This window comes from Leptodactylus fuscus, chromosome 4, assembly GCF_031893055.1.
Source record: "Leptodactylus fuscus isolate aLepFus1 chromosome 4, aLepFus1.hap2, whole genome shotgun sequence".
Taxonomy (NCBI): Eukaryota; Metazoa; Chordata; class Amphibia; order Anura; family Leptodactylidae; genus Leptodactylus; species Leptodactylus fuscus.
This window is the reverse complement of record NC_134268.1, coordinates 204,898,954-204,917,626: the sequence shown is the minus strand read 5'-3', so window position 1 is coordinate 204,917,626 and position 18,673 is coordinate 204,898,954. Positions and strand designations below refer to the sequence as shown.

The 18,673-nt window shown below is 42.6% G+C and overlaps 1 protein-coding gene across 3 annotated transcripts in view; it reads right to left on the bottom strand.

Moving 5' to 3' along the window:
* Positions 1-4,512: 4,512 nt before the first annotated feature.
* PIP4K2A (phosphatidylinositol-5-phosphate 4-kinase type 2 alpha) overlaps positions 4,513-18,673 on the bottom strand; it is a 79,646-nt gene continuing 65,485 nt past the window's right edge. For all 3 annotated transcript variants that reach the window (XM_075271743.1, XM_075271744.1, XM_075271745.1), the window contains exons 6-11: positions 16,668-16,814; positions 13,661-13,699; positions 9,141-9,254; positions 8,282-8,525; positions 7,938-8,041; positions 4,513-5,027 (exon numbers count right to left, since the gene is read on the bottom strand). In XM_075271743.1, the coding sequence (XP_075127844.1) occupies positions 4,947-5,027; positions 7,938-8,041; positions 8,282-8,525; positions 9,141-9,254; positions 13,661-13,699; positions 16,668-16,814 (729 nt within the window). In that variant the 3' untranslated portion in view covers positions 4,513-4,946. The remainder of the gene's footprint in view (positions 5,028-7,937; positions 8,042-8,281; positions 8,526-9,140; positions 9,255-13,660; positions 13,700-16,667; positions 16,815-18,673) is intronic.

Here is an 18,673-nt window from a genome sequence, read left to right as displayed (position 1 = left end):
GAGGAGCATGTGCTGTAGGCATAATGCACAATATAGTCATGTGCCTAGAAATGGAACACAAACTATTCCTCTTCTATCTTCCTCTGATTCCATGAATTTTACTATACAGTCAACACCTGGAATAAAAGAAATAACTAAAGAACAAAACAGAGTAGTGAGGCGCGGCGACAAACCTTCTGGCGGCTAGGAAAGCAAGTTTTCACAATGAAACACCTTTGAATAGCTGAACAGACCTCTGTCATCGGAGGGCACAGTTTACTTTTCAGTACCATTTTTATATTTCATGTGCTCCAATTTTATGGTGTCCTACTGATACACAGAATGGAGCAGGAAGCAGACAGCTCCATTCTCTGTGTAGTGGTCAGACCAGGTTACTACAGATCACTTCTCATGGAGTTGAATGAGAGGTAAGCTGCAGTAACCTATGATGGCCACTACACAGAGGACAGCGCTGTCTGCTTCCTGATCCATCCTCTAGGCTGCTGAGAACAGCTGATCGGTGGGGATGCCAGGTGTCTGACCTCACCAATCTGATATTTGTTGTTTTTTTTTTTTACGTAGATTGTGATCCCCATATAGAGCTCACAATGTACATTTTTTCCCTATCAGTATGTCTTTTTGGAGTATGAGAGGAAATCCAAGCAAACACAGGGAGAACATACAAACTGCTTGCAAATGTAGTTCCTGGTGGGATTTGAACACAGGACTCCAGTGTTGCAAGGCGGGAACTACTGAGCCAACGTGTTGCCCCCTACCAATCCGATATTCATGACCTATGCATAGGATAGGTGATCGGTATCCTTTGAGCCTGGGAATCCCTTTTAATTTTTGACACCTTGTGCAAGGCAAATAAAAAATGGAAACTTCAAAAGCTATGAGTAAATGTCAAGAACATATAAATAATATGGACACATTTCTACTAGTCAGATCAAACATGGAATATTGTGAAGTTTTGGCCATCTGTGTTACCTACAGCTAAAAAATAGTGTGACCAACGTACGTTACAATCAGTCATAATAAATGGAAATGGTTAAAGGGACTGTCCAGGGAGTATTCCTTAGCTTGCCTGGTCTTATGGTTGCTTTGTATGGATCTGAATGTTCCGGCGTAGTCACAACCCCTGAGTCATGAGATCCATGGCAGTATTTGACTTCTCACGTTGCTCTGCCCCCTCCTGGCAGACTATAGCAAAGTAATTCCCTAAGAGTTCGGAGGTGGAGAACCAAACACTGCCTCGGATTACACGACCCCAGGACCAGGTCAATAAATTAATACTACGTGGACAAACCCTTTAAATGTATGAACCACAGCAAATAAACTCATAGCAAAAACTCAACCTCAAATTGGATTTCCCAAGTTTTGCGGTAATCGGAGTCAGTACAGTACTGCAGAGCCATGGTAGATGGAGAACTCACTGCATTGGTTCAGACAAGCCGTGGTCAGTCCAGGTCATGAAACCAACAATGGTGGCGTATTAGTTGTACGTGTTCGCCATGTATAGAGGTATACAAACACAGACACTATCCCGTCCGCGGATGGCGACACATTTTTAAGACCATTTTGTTCGGTGTCAAACCTTTTCCGATGACTATTCTCGGCTGAGGCCGTGGGTCAGTGTGACTGCACACGTTGCAGTCACCACTTGGCCAATGCAGGCTGCCATTTTTTTGCCCATCCACACAGCTGCCTCTATGTGTTCCATTGCCCTCATAAGGAGCTGGCTTGTAAGTTATGGGAGAACACAACGATGTGATGTCAATGATCACATCAAGGAAGAAATTAATAAAGTTTATTGAGTTTCAATTGTGGTAGATTTATGGGATTCTTCTACAGTCCAAGTCATACGACCAACCAACCACAGTTCTGGCCACTATGTATGGCCAGATTCAGTCCATATAGTCATAGCTCTCTCATATAGTTCCTGAGACCCTAGTAAGATGATAAAGCACCATCCAGGCACCTCCTTAAGGTCAAGTATCTTCTGAATACGCAACACAATCTTGTTTTGTATTAAAATTCATCCCTGCATTCCCTTCCCGGTTAGCCTGTGAGGTTTATACACAGCAGCCAATCTGCAGGGGCGGGATGGAGCAGCTGCCTGAACCAATGGGGGGACAAGGGGTGTGTCTCAGACTACATCACTCTGCTTGTACACACTGTAGCTAAGTTGTAGTCACAGATCACACTGCTGTTGTAATAGAACAAGGCCACATCTGGTGGGGGGCTGAAAACTTCCTTTTGAAAACACACTTGCGGTTTTTGCATTGTGTTTTTTTTCACCTCTTATTGATTTCAAAGGGTTTTTCAAGGCGAAATCTACCTGAAGATCGGTCATGCTACTTTTTTTTTCCTCTAGTTGAAAAAAAAATCTACTAGAAGAAAAAAAAAAAACCAAAAAACTGCTACCGACTCCCAATGAAACGAATTCTGGCCCAAAGTCAGCCTGCAGAAAACTCCATGTGAACATACCCTTAGAGATGGGAGAATCTCACAAGAGAAGTTTTGCAAATATTTGCAAGGTTCGTCCGCCAGTTTCATTTTGAGCCAAACTTATTCTGTCTCAACAAAAATTGCTTTCACTATATTCTCTTCAGACACCGGAGTATAAGAACAGGAAGCCCAGGGTAGGTGCGGTAAAAGGATAGTCACATAGTCGCCTTCTCTCACCTCTCCTGGGCTCTATCACAGTAACAGTACGCAAGAGTCATGACACTGGTGCACCCCACCTGACGCTGATACCCAATCGCAAGTTTCAGGAATCCCTTGAGGGGCTGCAACATGACAGCGGAGACTGGAATAGCCACAAAGAAACCAAGGAACATGCACCAGACACCGTGAAGGAGCCCAAGAGATGTAGGAGTGTATCACTGCTTATTATTTTACTGCACCTCTCCTAATTTGTGCTGAACCCAAATTTTTAGAAAATTCATAATGAACCTGTTACCAACCAGTTCACTCATCTCTATTCCTAATAAGATAATGGGAAAGGTTTATAAAGACTGGTGTCTCGTAGAGAAATTGCAACTTTACTACACATCTATATGATGTTAAATTAGAGCTGGGAGAGTATGACCTAAATCAAAAATCACGGCATTTTACCTCAATTACGATTAATGGCAATTTAGGGTACGCCCCTTTTACAGTATGACTTTCCTTTGGACCCTATACCACAGCCAACCCAACCCTGACCCCAGAGTTAGGCCCGGGCTCAGCATTTCTACTGTCGACTCATTGCAGACCATTAACGCCTTTGTCAAAGGCTACGGTGGTCCTGTGGTCCTGCATCTGTGTGTCAAGATGCCGAATGATGTTGAGGCCCCATCACAGGCTTCAGCAGTCCCTGACTTCAGTCAGAAGCGCCGAAGACAACAGGGAGTTGTGCCCGGAGCTCAGGAGAGGTGAGTAACACTGTTTTTTTTGTGTTTGATCAGCTCCCTGTTCTCTTCGGCGCTTCTGATTAACGTCAGGAACTGCAGAGGCCCAATCACAGGCTGCACAGATGCAAGCGTTGCAACGCTTTGTTTTCACAAAGGCCTCAGTGATCCCTGATGAGTCGACAGTAGAAATGCTGAAACCAGTAGGGGGTTGCACCGGAGCCCAAGATAGTAACACGTTTTTATTTTGATCCCCTCCCTTGGGCCTCCGAAACAAAACAACCAAGATGAATGAAATCCTAATGGTTATCCTTGTTGATCTTCATTTTTGTTTAACTTTCGATTAATCTCCATCCCCATCATAAATGTCCCCCAAACGCCTTTAAGAGTGCCCATGTACACATGCCAGATGTAACTCCTCTTTAAAGATCCGGATACCCGCCTTATTAAAGGGGTTTTTCTATGGTTTCAAGTAATTTTTATTAATTTACTGGTAATATTGTAACAGAAATCAGGGAAATGTAACCTTGTAAGCCTTTCCAAAGGACAAAAATGACAAAATTAGCAAGACGTGAAAAGCGCCGGACACTGAATCCACTTCATTGTTCGATGCTGTATTTTCTTTTTTTTTTTTTTTTTTTTTTGTAACACATAAATTGAAAAAGTCTATTGAACATACTGGATACAGACATGAAGATCACAGACTGAGAACATGAAGAGAAATGCCCTCCAGTTACAATGTAAACGGTTGTTCTTTATCAATCTCCAACATGGCCTGGCCTGTCTGAAAGCTAGAGAAGAATCAACAGGTTATTGGTACTTGTCTAAAACTATGCAAGCAAGTAATGTCTCAGTAACATGTAAGTGGATGGTACGGCGACGCTCCCGGAACAAGACAATGCGATCCCTGTTAAAGTGAAGTGCAGATTATTGTGGCAAAAGTGTAAAGACTTGTGTACATTGTCATTATGGCATCAATGCTCCCAAGAGGTCGGCATTAAACAGTCTCGTCTGTAAAAAACAAACAAACAAACAAAAAAATTTTTTGCTCCATCCCGAATCCCTTTCCTCCGCCACAGAGGTCCTCACACGTGCACCAGGTCTCTTCAGTGATGCAGATCTGAAACGTCTTCTCGTCCCTCTAATATTATCTGCAATGAATACTGACTCAACAATCTAATAAAAAAATAAAAATAAAATAAACTGATCTACAGTTTACGGTTTCATCCCGACGTCACATGCGCCTTGTTTGTCATCCCGTTGATTTCATGTGGCTTGCGTCTGTCTGTGCATTATATTCTTATCTTCTTTTGTGCAACTTTGTAAAGCAGATTTAAGATTTCCTTCTTCAATTAAAACATGAAAAAAGTAAAAAATAACTAGGACTATGCCAGGAAGCGACGGATATTAGTAATCCCCCCCACACGGGTCATCTTTGCCAGAAGATGTAAGTTGCTAGGGGGTCTTTGTCTGCATGGTGAGCATAAGTTACAGCACGGTCTGTCTGTCTTTCCACCCATATCGTATCAACGTCTGCCTCGTCTCCTAGAAACTTCTCGGTGTCAGAAGACGTTACGTCAGGATGTTGTTAATAAAGTCCAAGAAGCGCTTAGAATACTGTTCTGGGTTAACAGTGGAAATCTCCGCACCTGCCTGTAAACAAAAGGATAGGACAGCTTTAAGAGAGTGCAAATTTAAAGGGGTATTCCAACGATTAAGATGCAACTGCTTGGACGGGGTGGGTGTCCAATAGATTATAATGGTGAATGCATGCAAGACCAGGTCTGAAGTTCATGGACAATGTGGTTCCTGGTAATCTTTACATGCCAGGACCTCACTAAACAATGTGTAGAGAGACTCAGATACTGTACTGCTGTCTCATTGAAGTCAATGGGAAAGGATTGCAGTACCTTAACCCGCCACTACAGGCTCCCAGCGGCGCTGTCCAGGAATGGCTCATACCCAGCCATTGGGATCCTACAGATCTAAAATTCATGGACCAGCTTTATAATAGGCCATCAATAATTAGAAAAGTGGACAATCCTTTTAAAACCCTTCAAATGCTCTTTAAAGGGGCTCTATCAGCAAAACCATGCTGATAGAGCCCCACATATGCGTGAATAGCCTTTAAAAAGGCTATTCAGGCACCGTAAATGTTATATTAAACTACCCCCAGTTTTAAAATAATACCCTAAAAAGGAATGTGATCTACTTACGGATCGTGCACGCTGGGCAGGCATTCAGGGTGCGCCGTCTTCTTCATCCACGCCTCTTCTTCCTCCGATGTCCTCCTCCGGCGCTCACGAACTGACACTGATATAAAAAAAAATGGCCTGGGCGCATGCGCAGTAGCATGCGGCTTCTACGCAGGCGCCCAGGCCATTTTTTTTTTATCAGTGTCAGTTCGCGAGTGCCAGAGGAAGACGGGACCCAAGGACATCGGAGGAAGAAGAGGCGTGGATGAAGACACACCCTGAATGCCCGCCCAGCGTGCACGATGCGTAAGTAGAGCACATTTTTTTTTAGGGTTTTATTTTAAAACTGGGGGGTAGTGTAATATAACATTTATGGTGCCTGAATAGCCTTTTTAAAGGCTATTCACGCATATGTGGGGCTCTATCAGCGTGATTTTGCTGATAGAGCCCCTTTAAAGGAGTCCAGTCCTATTAAAAATCCCAGGTCCAAATATTGCTATGGGGAGGAGTTCCTAATATTCAGCCAAAAGTAGGAAATGTTGCTGGTGGAGCTGTAGAGCATGCCACGGAAATCTTACATATATCCTACAACAGTGAGACGGCGAATATCCAGATGTGCATACTACTTCACATTACATGCATCCTTGTATTAACAGAGTCCAGTATCTAATAAAACATATGTTCACAGCTTTATTGTAAATCCCATAAAAGCCATATACACACACAAGACAGCAGACGCCTACGTGTTTTAGGTCAGTAGGTTCTTAGTCACAGCATATTCGTCTATGATCTACACTAGGACTATGAATTGTACCAGCCTGAAACACGTAAACATCTACCATCGTGTGTGTATAGGGATTTTATGAGAACTACAGTAAAGCTGTAAACATGTTTTATTAGATGCTGTCCGTACTTCTTGTATAACGTGACAAATTGACTAGCTCATGCTCCCGTGCAGCTCTACCGCCCCCCATTCTCCCAACAATCTATGTGTAGGGTTACAGAATCAGAATTGGGCATTTCAGACCTAGAAATTGTTCACATCATCACAGCCATATACATTTTAATCCATGTTGGCTGGGAATGTTCTTCCAAGGGGAAACCAATTACAAAAAAACCCCAGCTTTTATCTATCGGATACTTTCCAGACAATATAATAATCGTTTGGTCAACAAATGGTAGTCTGTCGTCCAATTTCTACTCTGCATGGACACCTTTACGATAGATAGTCAAGTTCATTATACATAGATGTCGTGACTAGGGTTGAGCCGATCTTGACTTTTCAGGATCGATTTTAAAATCCGATTTCCGATCATTTTTCATTCGAACCCGATCTCGATCCCAATTCCGATCCCAATGCAAGTCAATGGGATTTTTTAATTAATCGGAGATCGGATTTTAAAAACAATCCTATTCACTATTCAGCATGGACTCTAAGAATTGTTAGAATCCACGCTGTGTAGTGAATCACTAAGTAGCCAGAGGATTTTTTTTTTTTTTAATACTCTGGCTACTTAGTCCCCCCTGGTGTCCACTTACCTCCAGAGATGGCTGGTCCGGTGCCCGGTCCTTCCTTCTTCTTTGCTTCGCTGCTGCTCCCTGCCAGGTTAGGAGAGTGTGAGCGGGTTAGGAGAGTGTGGGCAGGTACTGGGAGGGGAGAGGTCACGTCTCCCCGCCCTGTACCCACCCACACTCTCCTAAGCCACAGGCCCCGCCTACCTAGCGCTTTAAACACTAACTTGGGAGGCGGGGCAGCGAGGCAAGAAGAAGGAGGGCACCAGAGCAGCCATCTCTAGAAGTAAGTAGCTGCTAGAGATGTTAGTTTAGCCTCCCATTCCAATGAATGGAGGCAGCCGGCGCGCAGGGGGCTAAGGCTGTGTGCCGGTTGCTTCCATTCATTCCTATGGAACTGCAGCGGAGCCTACGCACTGAGTATACACTATATGCTCAGTGTGAAGGCATTGTGGGAAATACTACCGATCTCGAACCCACCTAAAAAGATCGTGTTCGGAATTCCGATCGCGAAATTTTCTCGATCGCCGATCGGAATCCGATTTTTTCCGAACATGATCACTCAACCCTAGTCATGACGTCTATAAGGAGTTTGCAGGTTCTCCCAGGGTTCTTCTAGATTTTTTCCCACTTTCCTCCCATTTCCCAAAACTAGACTGATTCTTTGGCTTCCTATGAAATTTTTTGTGCGAGATGATAGATGTGCGTCCTATTGGAGACCGGGACTGATGTGAGCAATGACATTCTCTGTACTGTGCTGCACAATATGTGAGTGGTACAGAAGAAGAAGAATGAATAAATAAATGGGGTGTAACAACGTGACGCGATCGCTATTGATTTTCGCTACAATACTTACTCCATGTTTAACAGTTTTTGCTGCGTGTGCTGCTTTCTTTTTCGCATCATAATGAGTTAAAATATCAATAATGGCCATGAAGTACACTTCCTTCCTGGGTGCATCTGTAACGCAACAAATGCAAAAAAAATTATTACCCTCTATAGTATTTCCAGAATAAAACTTCTTCTTGGACAACCCATACCTACTTCTGATTGATGACAACCAACATGGCCTTTATGAGTCCTTTGTGATATCCAAGACTAGCGACTTGACAACATAGACACACACACACACACACTACCGAACCTACCCAAGTTCCCCTTATGTATAGACTAATATGTGATTTCAGGATTATAACCTACTTTCATGGCTTTTTATTCCATATACATCAATGGTTGGGTCAAACTCTCCGGGTGGAAGTGGCCTTGTGCTGTTCAATGTGTTCCCAGGACTGTCTGGCGGCGTGCCAATAGGGTGCGTTCCATCACTTTCTCCTTCTTCTTCACCTTCGTTGTCCTCACTCTCCACATCCTCTTGCTCTGCCCTTTCCACATCATGGATTCCCACCAAGAGGCTATAGTCCATAAGCTTCAACTGAGACAAAAACTATGGAAGAAAAATATATTTACTAGTTTGGTTCCAATACAACTGAAGTTTTTATTGTTGGGGAAATTTAGTAAAGGTGTTCACTGCGGAGATAAGCAGCCTACAAGTGTTCAATTCCCCAACAGCACTCCCGCAGGAAAAGTGAAGCATTACACTGTCTATTAAATTAGTGGGATGTCCATACAAGATGTCGGAAAAGTCTTCCATAGGGAGAGACGCTATTTGCAGCTGTACTTTTGATTGACAATGGGTGGGGGGAGGTTATAGCATGTACAAAAGTTCATGAAGCCCCCTCCCCTGGGGTTATCTGAAGTCACTAACCCCCCCCCCCCCCGCACTGTTCGTGTTGTCCTGCACACTGGTTAAAGTGAAGCTGCATAGGAGACAGCCAAGTTTCTAGACTAACTCAGGAGCCTCATCTTAGTCTTGTTTTAGAGCCATGTAAAGTGACTACCATTTCAGCCATTTCCCTGGACATATCCTACTTGGGGTAAACTAATGCTCAAGCCCTGAGCAAAGTTTGTCTTGAGCTGTGGGAGGGTTAATGGACTATTTAAAGGACTCAAACTGCACCCAGTACTTAATGTAGTGAAGACACAAAGGCATAAGTCTCACCTCTACATCCTTCTTTAGCTTCTCACGGAACATCTTTTTGTTGTTATCATCAATGTAGATTTTCTGACCATCATTGATGAAGTCATTATCTTTGTATGTTGGCAGCTCTTTGGCCTGAAAGAAAATGCAGTATTGGTATAATCTGTTGTATTGGGACAGACTCATTCTAAACTGTTCTCATGGCTAAGAACTTTTTTGACCATAAACTACCTTCATGACGGAAAGAAATCAAACTAGAGGTAACTGTTTTCTCTAAGTGGCAGCTGCACGTAGAGGGAAAATACACATTATTCTTATATAAGGTGGGAGATTTGTCAAAAATTAGCACGTTAATTCCTTGAACATTAACTTCTAATTGGATAAAGATTTAGAGATATTTAACAATTTACAAAAATAAATTAAAACATTTTAATTATTCCCTCTATCCATCTTAGTGGTGACTTCTTTTGTGTTGATCGGATACCAATGGACAAGACCATGAATGCAGGAACTTTCTATGGTCTGAGCCTTGTTAGAAACCCAGCCATGATGTCCTTAATGTGTACGGGTTATCTTCTCATACATGTAGTGTCCTCCTGATAACCAGCCATGATGTCCTTATTGTGTCCGGGTTATCTTCTCATACATGTAGTGTCCTCCTGATAACCAGCCATAATGTCCTTATTGTGGTCAGGTTATCTTCTCATACATGTAGTGTCCTCCTGATAACCAGCCATAATGTCCTTATTGTGGTCAGGTTATCTTCTCATACATGTAGTGTCCTCCTGATAACCAGCCATGATGTCCTTATTGTGTCCGGGTTATCTTCTCATACATGTAGTGTCCTCCTGATAACCAGCCATGATGTCCTTATTGTGGTCAGGTTATCTTCTCATACATGTAGTGTCCTCCTGATAACCAGCCATGATGTCCTTATTGTGTCCGGGTTATCTTCTCATACATGTAGTGTCCTCCTGATAACCAGCCATGATGTCCTTATTGTGGTCGGGTTATCTTCTCATACATGTAGTGTCCTCCTGATAACCAGCCATGATGTCCTTATTGTGGTCGGGTTATCTTCTCGTACATGTAGTGTCCTCCCTGATAACCAGCCATGATGTCCTTATTGTGGTCGGGTTATCTTCTCATACATGTAGTGTCCTCCTGATAACCAGCCATGATGTCCTTATTGTGGTCGTGTTATCTTCTCGTACATGTAGTGTCCTCCCTGATAACCAGCCATGATGTCCTTATTGTGTCTGGGTTATCTTCTCATACATGTAGTGTCCTCCTGATAACCAGCCATGATGTCCTTATTGTGGTCAGGTTATCTTCTCATACATGTAGTGTCCTCCTGATAACCAGCCATGATGTCCTTATTGTGGTCGGGTTATCTTCTCGTACATGTAGTGTCCTCCCTGATAACCAGCCATGATGTCCTTATTGTGGTCGGGTTATCTTCTCATACATGTAGTGTCCTCCTGATAACCAGCCATGATGTCCTTATTGTGGTCGGGTTATCTTCTCGTACATGTAGTGTCCTCCCTGATAACCAGCCATGATGTCCTTATTGTGTCTGGGTTATCTTCTCATACATGTAGTGTCCTCCTGATAACCAGCCATGATGTCCTTATTGTGGTCAGGTTATCTTCTCATACATGTAGTGTCCTCCTGATAACCAGCCATGATGTCCTTATTGTGGTCGGGTTATCTTCTCGTACATGTAGTGTCCTCCCTGATAACCAGCCATGATGTCCTTATTGTGGTCGGGTTATCTTCTCATACATGTAGTGTCCTCCTGATAACCAGCCATGATGTCCTTATTGTGGTCGGGTTATCTTCTCGTACATGTAGTGTCCTCCCTGATAACCAGCCATGATGTCCTTATTGTGTCTGGGTTATCTTCTCATACATGTAGTGTCCTCCTGATAACCAGCCATGATGTCCTTATTGTGGTCAGGTTATCTTCTCATACATGTAGTGTCCTCCTGATAACCAGCCATGATGTCCTTATTGTGTCCAGGTTATCTTCTCATACATATAGTGTCCTCCTGATAACCAGCCATGATGTCCTTATTGTGTCTGGGTTATCTTCTCATACATGTAGTGTCCTCCTGATAACCAGCCATGATGTCCTTATTGTGTCCGGGTTATCTTCTCATACATATAGTGTCCTCCTGATAACCTGCCCACAATAACGACATCATGGCTGTGTTTCTGACAAGTCCCAGACCATAAAAAGTTCCTGCATTCATGGTCATTTCCATTGGTTACCAATCAATACAAAAGATGTCACCACTAAGTTGGTTAGAGCACAATTTTTAACACTCTGTAGACAATTTTTGCAAATATGAATTAAAAATTTTGCAAACAACTTTTATGGGAAAACCTTTTTTAAGGGTAAGTTCACATAGATATGCTGTGTAGTTGGAGATATAAAATCTGCAAAGAAAGTATCACAATTGGCATGAGCCTCATGGGTTTTTTTGCCTTCCCCTGGATCAACACTGTAGGGGATTGTAGGGTTATAGGTTGGACTTGATGGACTGATGTCTTTATCCAACCTCATCAACTATGTAACTATCTGCATGAAACCCACAGCAGAAGTTCCAGTGTCAGGTTCGGATATCTGCTATAGAACATGTGAGGATAACCCTACAGTATCAGGCATAACCACTACCAATACAGTAAATCTCAAAGGTGCAAAGGGTTATTATTTTACAGTCTCCCTTCCAATTTCCTTAGGATATATTGACTTTGCAACCCTTTTCCTCAATGTATCAAGTAAAAATCTAATGTTTTGCATGCACAGCTCCTATGCAAAGCGATAAGTTCCCATAATCAGATCTACAGTCACACTTCCCTCCTTCAGTAACCTGATTTTTCCTAATATACATTTGGTAGGTTAACCCCCAATCGAGGGGAACATGGAAGCGACAACTGCAGAATCAGAGTCCACGGAGCATATTTATAGCAATAATCATTATGTTAATGTATAGCTTGCATCCTCCTATATTTAGATGCAATACTACAGGGAAACAAGCAATTTACAAGCAATGACATGCACTGATTGGATAAAAATATGTGTTTGCACTGTTAGGGAAAGCAATACAATGAATTTAGTGAGATGTCGCATCCCGGGGGAATGTGTCCTGTCTGTAATCGTCTTTTATTTTCCTAGCCTTTCTTCCATTTTCAATTCTCCACCGAGCAGCTGACTTCTTATGTCCTGGCACCGTGCCCAGACTGTCAGGACTAAAAAAGAAGTAAGCTGAACTAAAACCACTAATTTTATACCATCGTGGAGCTGCACCTCCTCGCTGAAAAGACAGGCCACCGGGGAGCTAAGTGCTTCCTCACATGCCGGGGAGAAGACTAATCTGTCTCAGCAATGGACTCCTGAGTGATGTCCTATCAATGAACAATGAATCTTCTGGGGGAAGGGAAAAAGTCAAAACAGATGCAAGAATGTGTCAGCTGTAGGAGGTCGGTGAAGATGAAGTGGAGGACAGCCGCTCAAGAACATATTTTGAGACAATCGGCTATAAATACGCGATTCAATGTGGCGCATCGTATGGGCACGGTCAGGAGAGCACGAGTGCCGGGAAACAATTCTACAACCAATCACGCTCAGTCTCTGAATGGCCAAAAAATGGGGATATCGGGGGGGGTGTTGCTTTTATGGGGGTACAATAAAAAGGAATTTTAGAAAGTTTGCACAATCCGAGTAGATTCAGGTGGATTTTGTGGCTTTTTTCTGTATTTTAAGATAAACTTATATGAATGTATGCTGTATATATACAGTACATGCTGTAAAGTGCAAATGCTTTCGGAACTAGAAGGGTTAATAGTTTATTGCCAAAGAAAAGTGAATGAAGAATAGAGAAATGTAAATCCCATCAATATTTGGTGTGACCTTTGCCCTTTGCCTTCCATCAGTTCTTCTCGGTACTTGCAGACAGTTATTGGCAGGACTCAGCAGGGAGGTTGTTCCCGCCGCCATCTTGGAGAACTAAGCACAGGTCTTCTGTGGATGTAGGCTTGCTCCAATCCATCTGTCTCTTCATGTCACCCCAGACAGACTGGATGATGATGAGATCAGGGCTATATCTGTGGGGGCCGTATCATCACTTCCAGGACTCAAGGTCACACCAAATATTGATGGGATTTACATTTCTCTTTTCTTCACTCCCCTCATTTGTTAATTGATAAAAATAAACCATTAACCCATCTATTACTGGAAGCATTTTCACTCTCCCTAAACTTGCCTATAACTTTGCAGAAGGGGAGGGGGGATAGCTGGGACCATAAGAAATTCCCAGAAAGAAGCCGATGTCCGTCCAGGCTCCTGTGGACAGAACACGGCTCCTGACCGCTGTATGGACAAGGTGCCTGATATACAGAGACTGCTCCTTATTTTAGGGAATGTTGATACACATTTTTTCTTTTCTTACATGATGAAAGCACGAATGAGAAGAGCAACTAAAATGGATCTAACGATTAAAAAAAAAAGAAGGAATTTTAAGAAGTTAGCACCGTACCTTTTCTTTGTCGCTGGCTTCTCTGGCCACAGTGGATCCCTATTAACAGAAAAGAAGAGGTTAATTCATTACTGATGTTTTAAAAAAATATCCTAGAATATTAAGTGACATATAGTACAGGAAAATACGTATTAAAGGGAGTGTCAGCAGAACCCAACATATCAGACCAGCCACGCAGATACATAGGTTAGGGTCACCTGAATCAAAGGGTGTTTTATCCTCGCAAATTGGAGTCTCCATTGCCAACATATTTCCGTGTTATTTAATATGCAAACGAGCAATGAGGGCATTGCAGCTTACGTCTTTGGAGCAATGAGGACAAGGTCATTGCTCCAAAGAGCTCATCTTGGCAACAGAGGCAGTGATTCACAAGGGGAAACCCTTTAAGGGAAACCCTAACCTATCTATCTGCTGGGCTGGATTCTGGTGACCGATTGCCTTTGAAATATATGATCAAGTACGAACTTATAACCTAAGAGCAGAGAGAGATACCAATTTAAAGGGGTATTCCACTATAGAAAAACATGAGTTATCCTGGGAGGACTCAACCCATCCTCATATTATATTATTTATTACATTGTAGATGAAGTTGAAAGAAGACCTCAGTCCATCAAGTCCAACCTATAACCCTACAATCCCCTACAGTGTTGATCCAGGGGAAGGCAAAAAAAAAAAAAACCCATGAGGCTCATGCCAATTGCCCCATTTCAGGGAAAAAAATTCCTTCTTGACTCCAATCTGGCAGTCAGTATAAAAACCCTGGATCAACGTGTCCTTAACATCTAGAATCCATACCCGTATTATTGACTCTATTTTAAGAGCATTCCTTAATTCATTCCTTGGCACTACACATATGATAAGCTATTGTTGTATGGCCACCATATATTGTTGTATGGCCAAAGCAGCGAAAACTTGGCTTCCCTGGCACAAATCATCTGTTTGCCAGGGGTGCTGGGTGCAGGGCCTATAGCTGGCCAGTCCAGCGAGTGCTTTTTTAACAGGGGGGTCAAAAGAGGTATACATTAGTTAACCCCTTTAACACAACAATCGATCCAATAGCATTACTTTGAGGAATCAGACAAGTACGGTCTTCCGCAGAACCCCCATCTATTGGGAATACAGGAGATCCCCGATTTTTGTTTCACCGGGTGAAGAGGCCACCATTGGATGACTCCATGCAGCGAATGGCTAGAGAGGTGGTCACTCACATACAGCACGGGCGTCTTTCTATTCACATCTATGGCGTTAGATACTCCATAAATGTCTAAAGTGGAAAAACTCTTTAATACATTCTCCATATTACGCTCAAAGTGAACCTTAAACTATGTCTGCGCTACATGAGCCAATCATTATAGACAATACCACGACTTAATTGCAAAGGTCAATTTTACTTTTATTCCACATATATAAATTATTGATGTGCGGTCCTAGAATAAATCATTATTTGTAGGGTAAGATTCGAGAAGGTTCCTATGAATAATTCACGATCTTCACAAAAAGTTGATCTAACACTACATGCTGATTGCAGAATTAAAGCTGCTCCTCCTGTCACTTATCGTCCACCATTCCGGCCGTCACACGTCTGCCGTAAGAAGGCTTCTCCGACTGATTGCAGAAAGAAGAGAGAAGGATAGAAATCCGCCCGGTATACGAGGCTTCCCGGAGACTGATTTCGCTTTCTATGTTCTGATCAGTTATGATTTTTTCCCCAGTTACTTACTGGTATTACTGGAATTCATGTGACTTGTACTGGGAAGAAACCCAACATAGGTTTCTGAACAAGACGGTGGCGGGTCATGTGGCATGAATGCCAACACGCCATTCTACATTGGCCAGTGTATTTCATGGGGTTTTCCAACACAGATACTTAAAGGGGTTGTCCCATCACAAGGATCCTATCTATACTGCTTGTTAATGAGAATGTAAGACTTTTCCTAAATACATTGCTTCAGCAAAACTGCTTTGTTTGTCCACTATCTTACTTTATTCAATTCATTGTTGACGCAGCCCTTGACTTATCTGCTCAAAAGTCAAGTGATGTATCTGCTGCTCTCAGGGGGGAGGGAGGAGGGGATAAGTGCAGGGAGCGAGCCTGTGTTTCTAGACATTCCTGTGTCTGCACCACGTGACCTAGCTTCCTGCTCTCAGATAGAGGAGAGGAGCTGCTTTCATTTCTGAACTCGTCTTCTGTTCTCCCAGTTATCAGGCTAGCTAATACAATGGTGTTCATTATGGCAGAGAGAGGCAGTCTCTGTATGTAACACAGAATGGAATTGCTCCTGCCTGTACTTCATAGTCCAATATTTTGCATATAGTGTTGTTTGAGGACCTTTGATGACATCACAGGCCCTTCAGCCATAGGATCACGCTATGTGGCGGCGGAGCTAAACAGCAGGTTGCATATGAAACCCCGCCCACCAAATGACACAAGAAACCAGGAAGAAAAGATTTTACAGCAGTGAAGACTGGTGAGTATGCGTCGTGGGAATACCCATTTAAAGTGTTGCGAAACTTTAGAAAAACTGTTGACATTCTTGCAGCATTTTCAATATTAACAGGGATCTCGGATCCTTTCTGCAAAGTCCTGGGCGGAAAATGACTTGCTGTTTATTGACTACAGAAATCTGTACATGACTTTTCATTGCAGGACAGATGGGCAGGCTCTTAAATAACACAGGGAATCTAAGGAATTGCATAGATCTTGGGTATTAGAAAACTTAGAACAGTGGTTCTGGTGTCCTATGAAAGAGAAGAGTCTCAATATTGACTATAGAGCGCAGAGGCACCAGAAATAGTCAATGTAATACTAAGTACATCCATTTCCATCTCCTCCATTCAGTGTATGGCGTCATCTGACGGAGAGATGGTTAAAACAAAACAAGCACCATCCCGATAATAGGGATCTTCGCACAATTTTTTGCATAGAACAGATTTGTCAGAATTACAGACTAAAAATGGATACTTCTAATGTACTGTATTGCAATATAACTATAGATAGTGTACATACCTTTAAGTCATATTTCCTATACACAGAAAGTCGATGGCTAAATACGTTCCTTGTAACAATCATATAGGTCTCTACACCATCCACATTTAGCCGATACATGCCCAAAAATTGTGGGAGAAGAGTATTTCCATGGCATTCCACAATAAACTACGGAAAAGAACACAAAAAGTAGAAAATTATATCAGTGTGTTTAAAGGGGTTGTTTGGAAACAAATCAAATTTTCACACTATCTGTAGGGTACAGTATGGGTATGTGATCTGGATGAAGGGAGAACGGGGGTCGACAACAATATGTCTGCGCTCACTGGCTCATACATATGAAAATCAGGAGATCTTGGTAAACCTTTTATTAACAGATCAACACAACGCGTTTCCAGCCTTCATGAGCCCTTTCTCAAGTGCAATAAACTAAAACGGTCGGGAAGGGTACGTGACCTGTTGGGGTCCGACATCTGGACTCTACACAGATCTGTTCTAGTAGTCTCCAGGTGCCAGAAGCAGTAGACTGGTAGATTATCCGTGTGGGGTCCGGGTGTGCAACCCAGCCAGATCGCACACCGATGACCTATTCTGTGGATAGGTCATCAGTATGAAAATTCGATTTGGGAGTCAGGAACCCCTTTAAGTCTACATGTATTATTCATAAAACAAACAATTCGAGAGCATCTGTCCCGAGAACCTTACTTTGTCCTATTTCTCAGTTACTCCTCCTGGAAATTTATGACTAACTTGACTATTGGTTGTTACTCCTAGTCAGGGGTGCAGAGAAAAATCTTCTGACAAAGGGAATGATGGTAATGCCCAAATGTCTAGCAAATGCTAAATAATGGCTGCAGCAAACATACATGAAATTTGGTGCGTTTTCGTTGCAGATTTCCCTGTATTCCCCCTTCTCAGAGGTTGAAATCTGCAGAAAAAAACCTTGCAATAACTGACCTAAAGCAGGGAATGAGAACAAGGGTTTAGGTTTGGCCCATCACACACAGCAGTCATAGGGTTGCATAACAAACATAAGAATGGGCCCCGGGGTGGTTAGCACTGCAGCCTTGCAGCACTGGAGTCCTGGGTTCGAATCCTGCCAAGAACAACATCTGCCAGGAGTTTGTACGTTCTCCCCATGTTTGTGCGGATTTCCTCCCATACCCCAAAGACACACTCATAGGGGCCTTATCCCAACTAAAAGTTGTGCCAAAACATACTATGTTTCTAATAATAATTCTACGTACTATAATTCTGGTTTGGTCATGAAGAGGTCAATAGACCAAACTATTATTTATACTGATTTACTGATCACCCCGCTACATATCCTGATAATTTTCAGCGGGAATCTTGACTTGTAGCCCATGGTCGCACTACTATACCTAGCATGCCATACATGCGGAGCTCCCCTTTAAACTACCTATAAAATAACAAGCAACTAAGCACACATAAAACCAGCATTGTTAAATTTTAACATGATAAATGACCTGTGCTGTGCTCCAGCCTGTTTTCATCATATTAGTGCAAGCAGCCGATGATGAACTCAGCACATTTTCCATCCTAAATGCGCTCAGTGGGGGCTCGGAGAGCTTATTAAGAGCGGACGACTTTCCACTGCACAGACCCGCACACAATAAACCACGCTACCCTGAATATATAGATTCCTTTTACATACATTATTTATATCTCAAGAGAACACTGTCCAAGTCCTTGAAACAAACGACTACTTCTCAACTGGCAGAAATACATTGTTTTCACAAAACCCAATCCAGGAAGAGGATTCCCGGCTATCCGGACACATGTTTCCAGGCAGAAAGAAATGTAACTCTATGGACCTAGGAAGAGATGAATAAATTCTGCTAAGTTTTATAAATCCCCAAGTCTCGGTCCGGTCTCACATTTCCAAGTCTAATTCCAGGATCATAAATCCCCAAAATAATTTGTTCTGGTTTTTTAAAAAAAATTATAAATGTTCCCCAGTTATAGCTTAATCCGCAGTTCAGTAAGAACACAAGATGAGTCTGGTA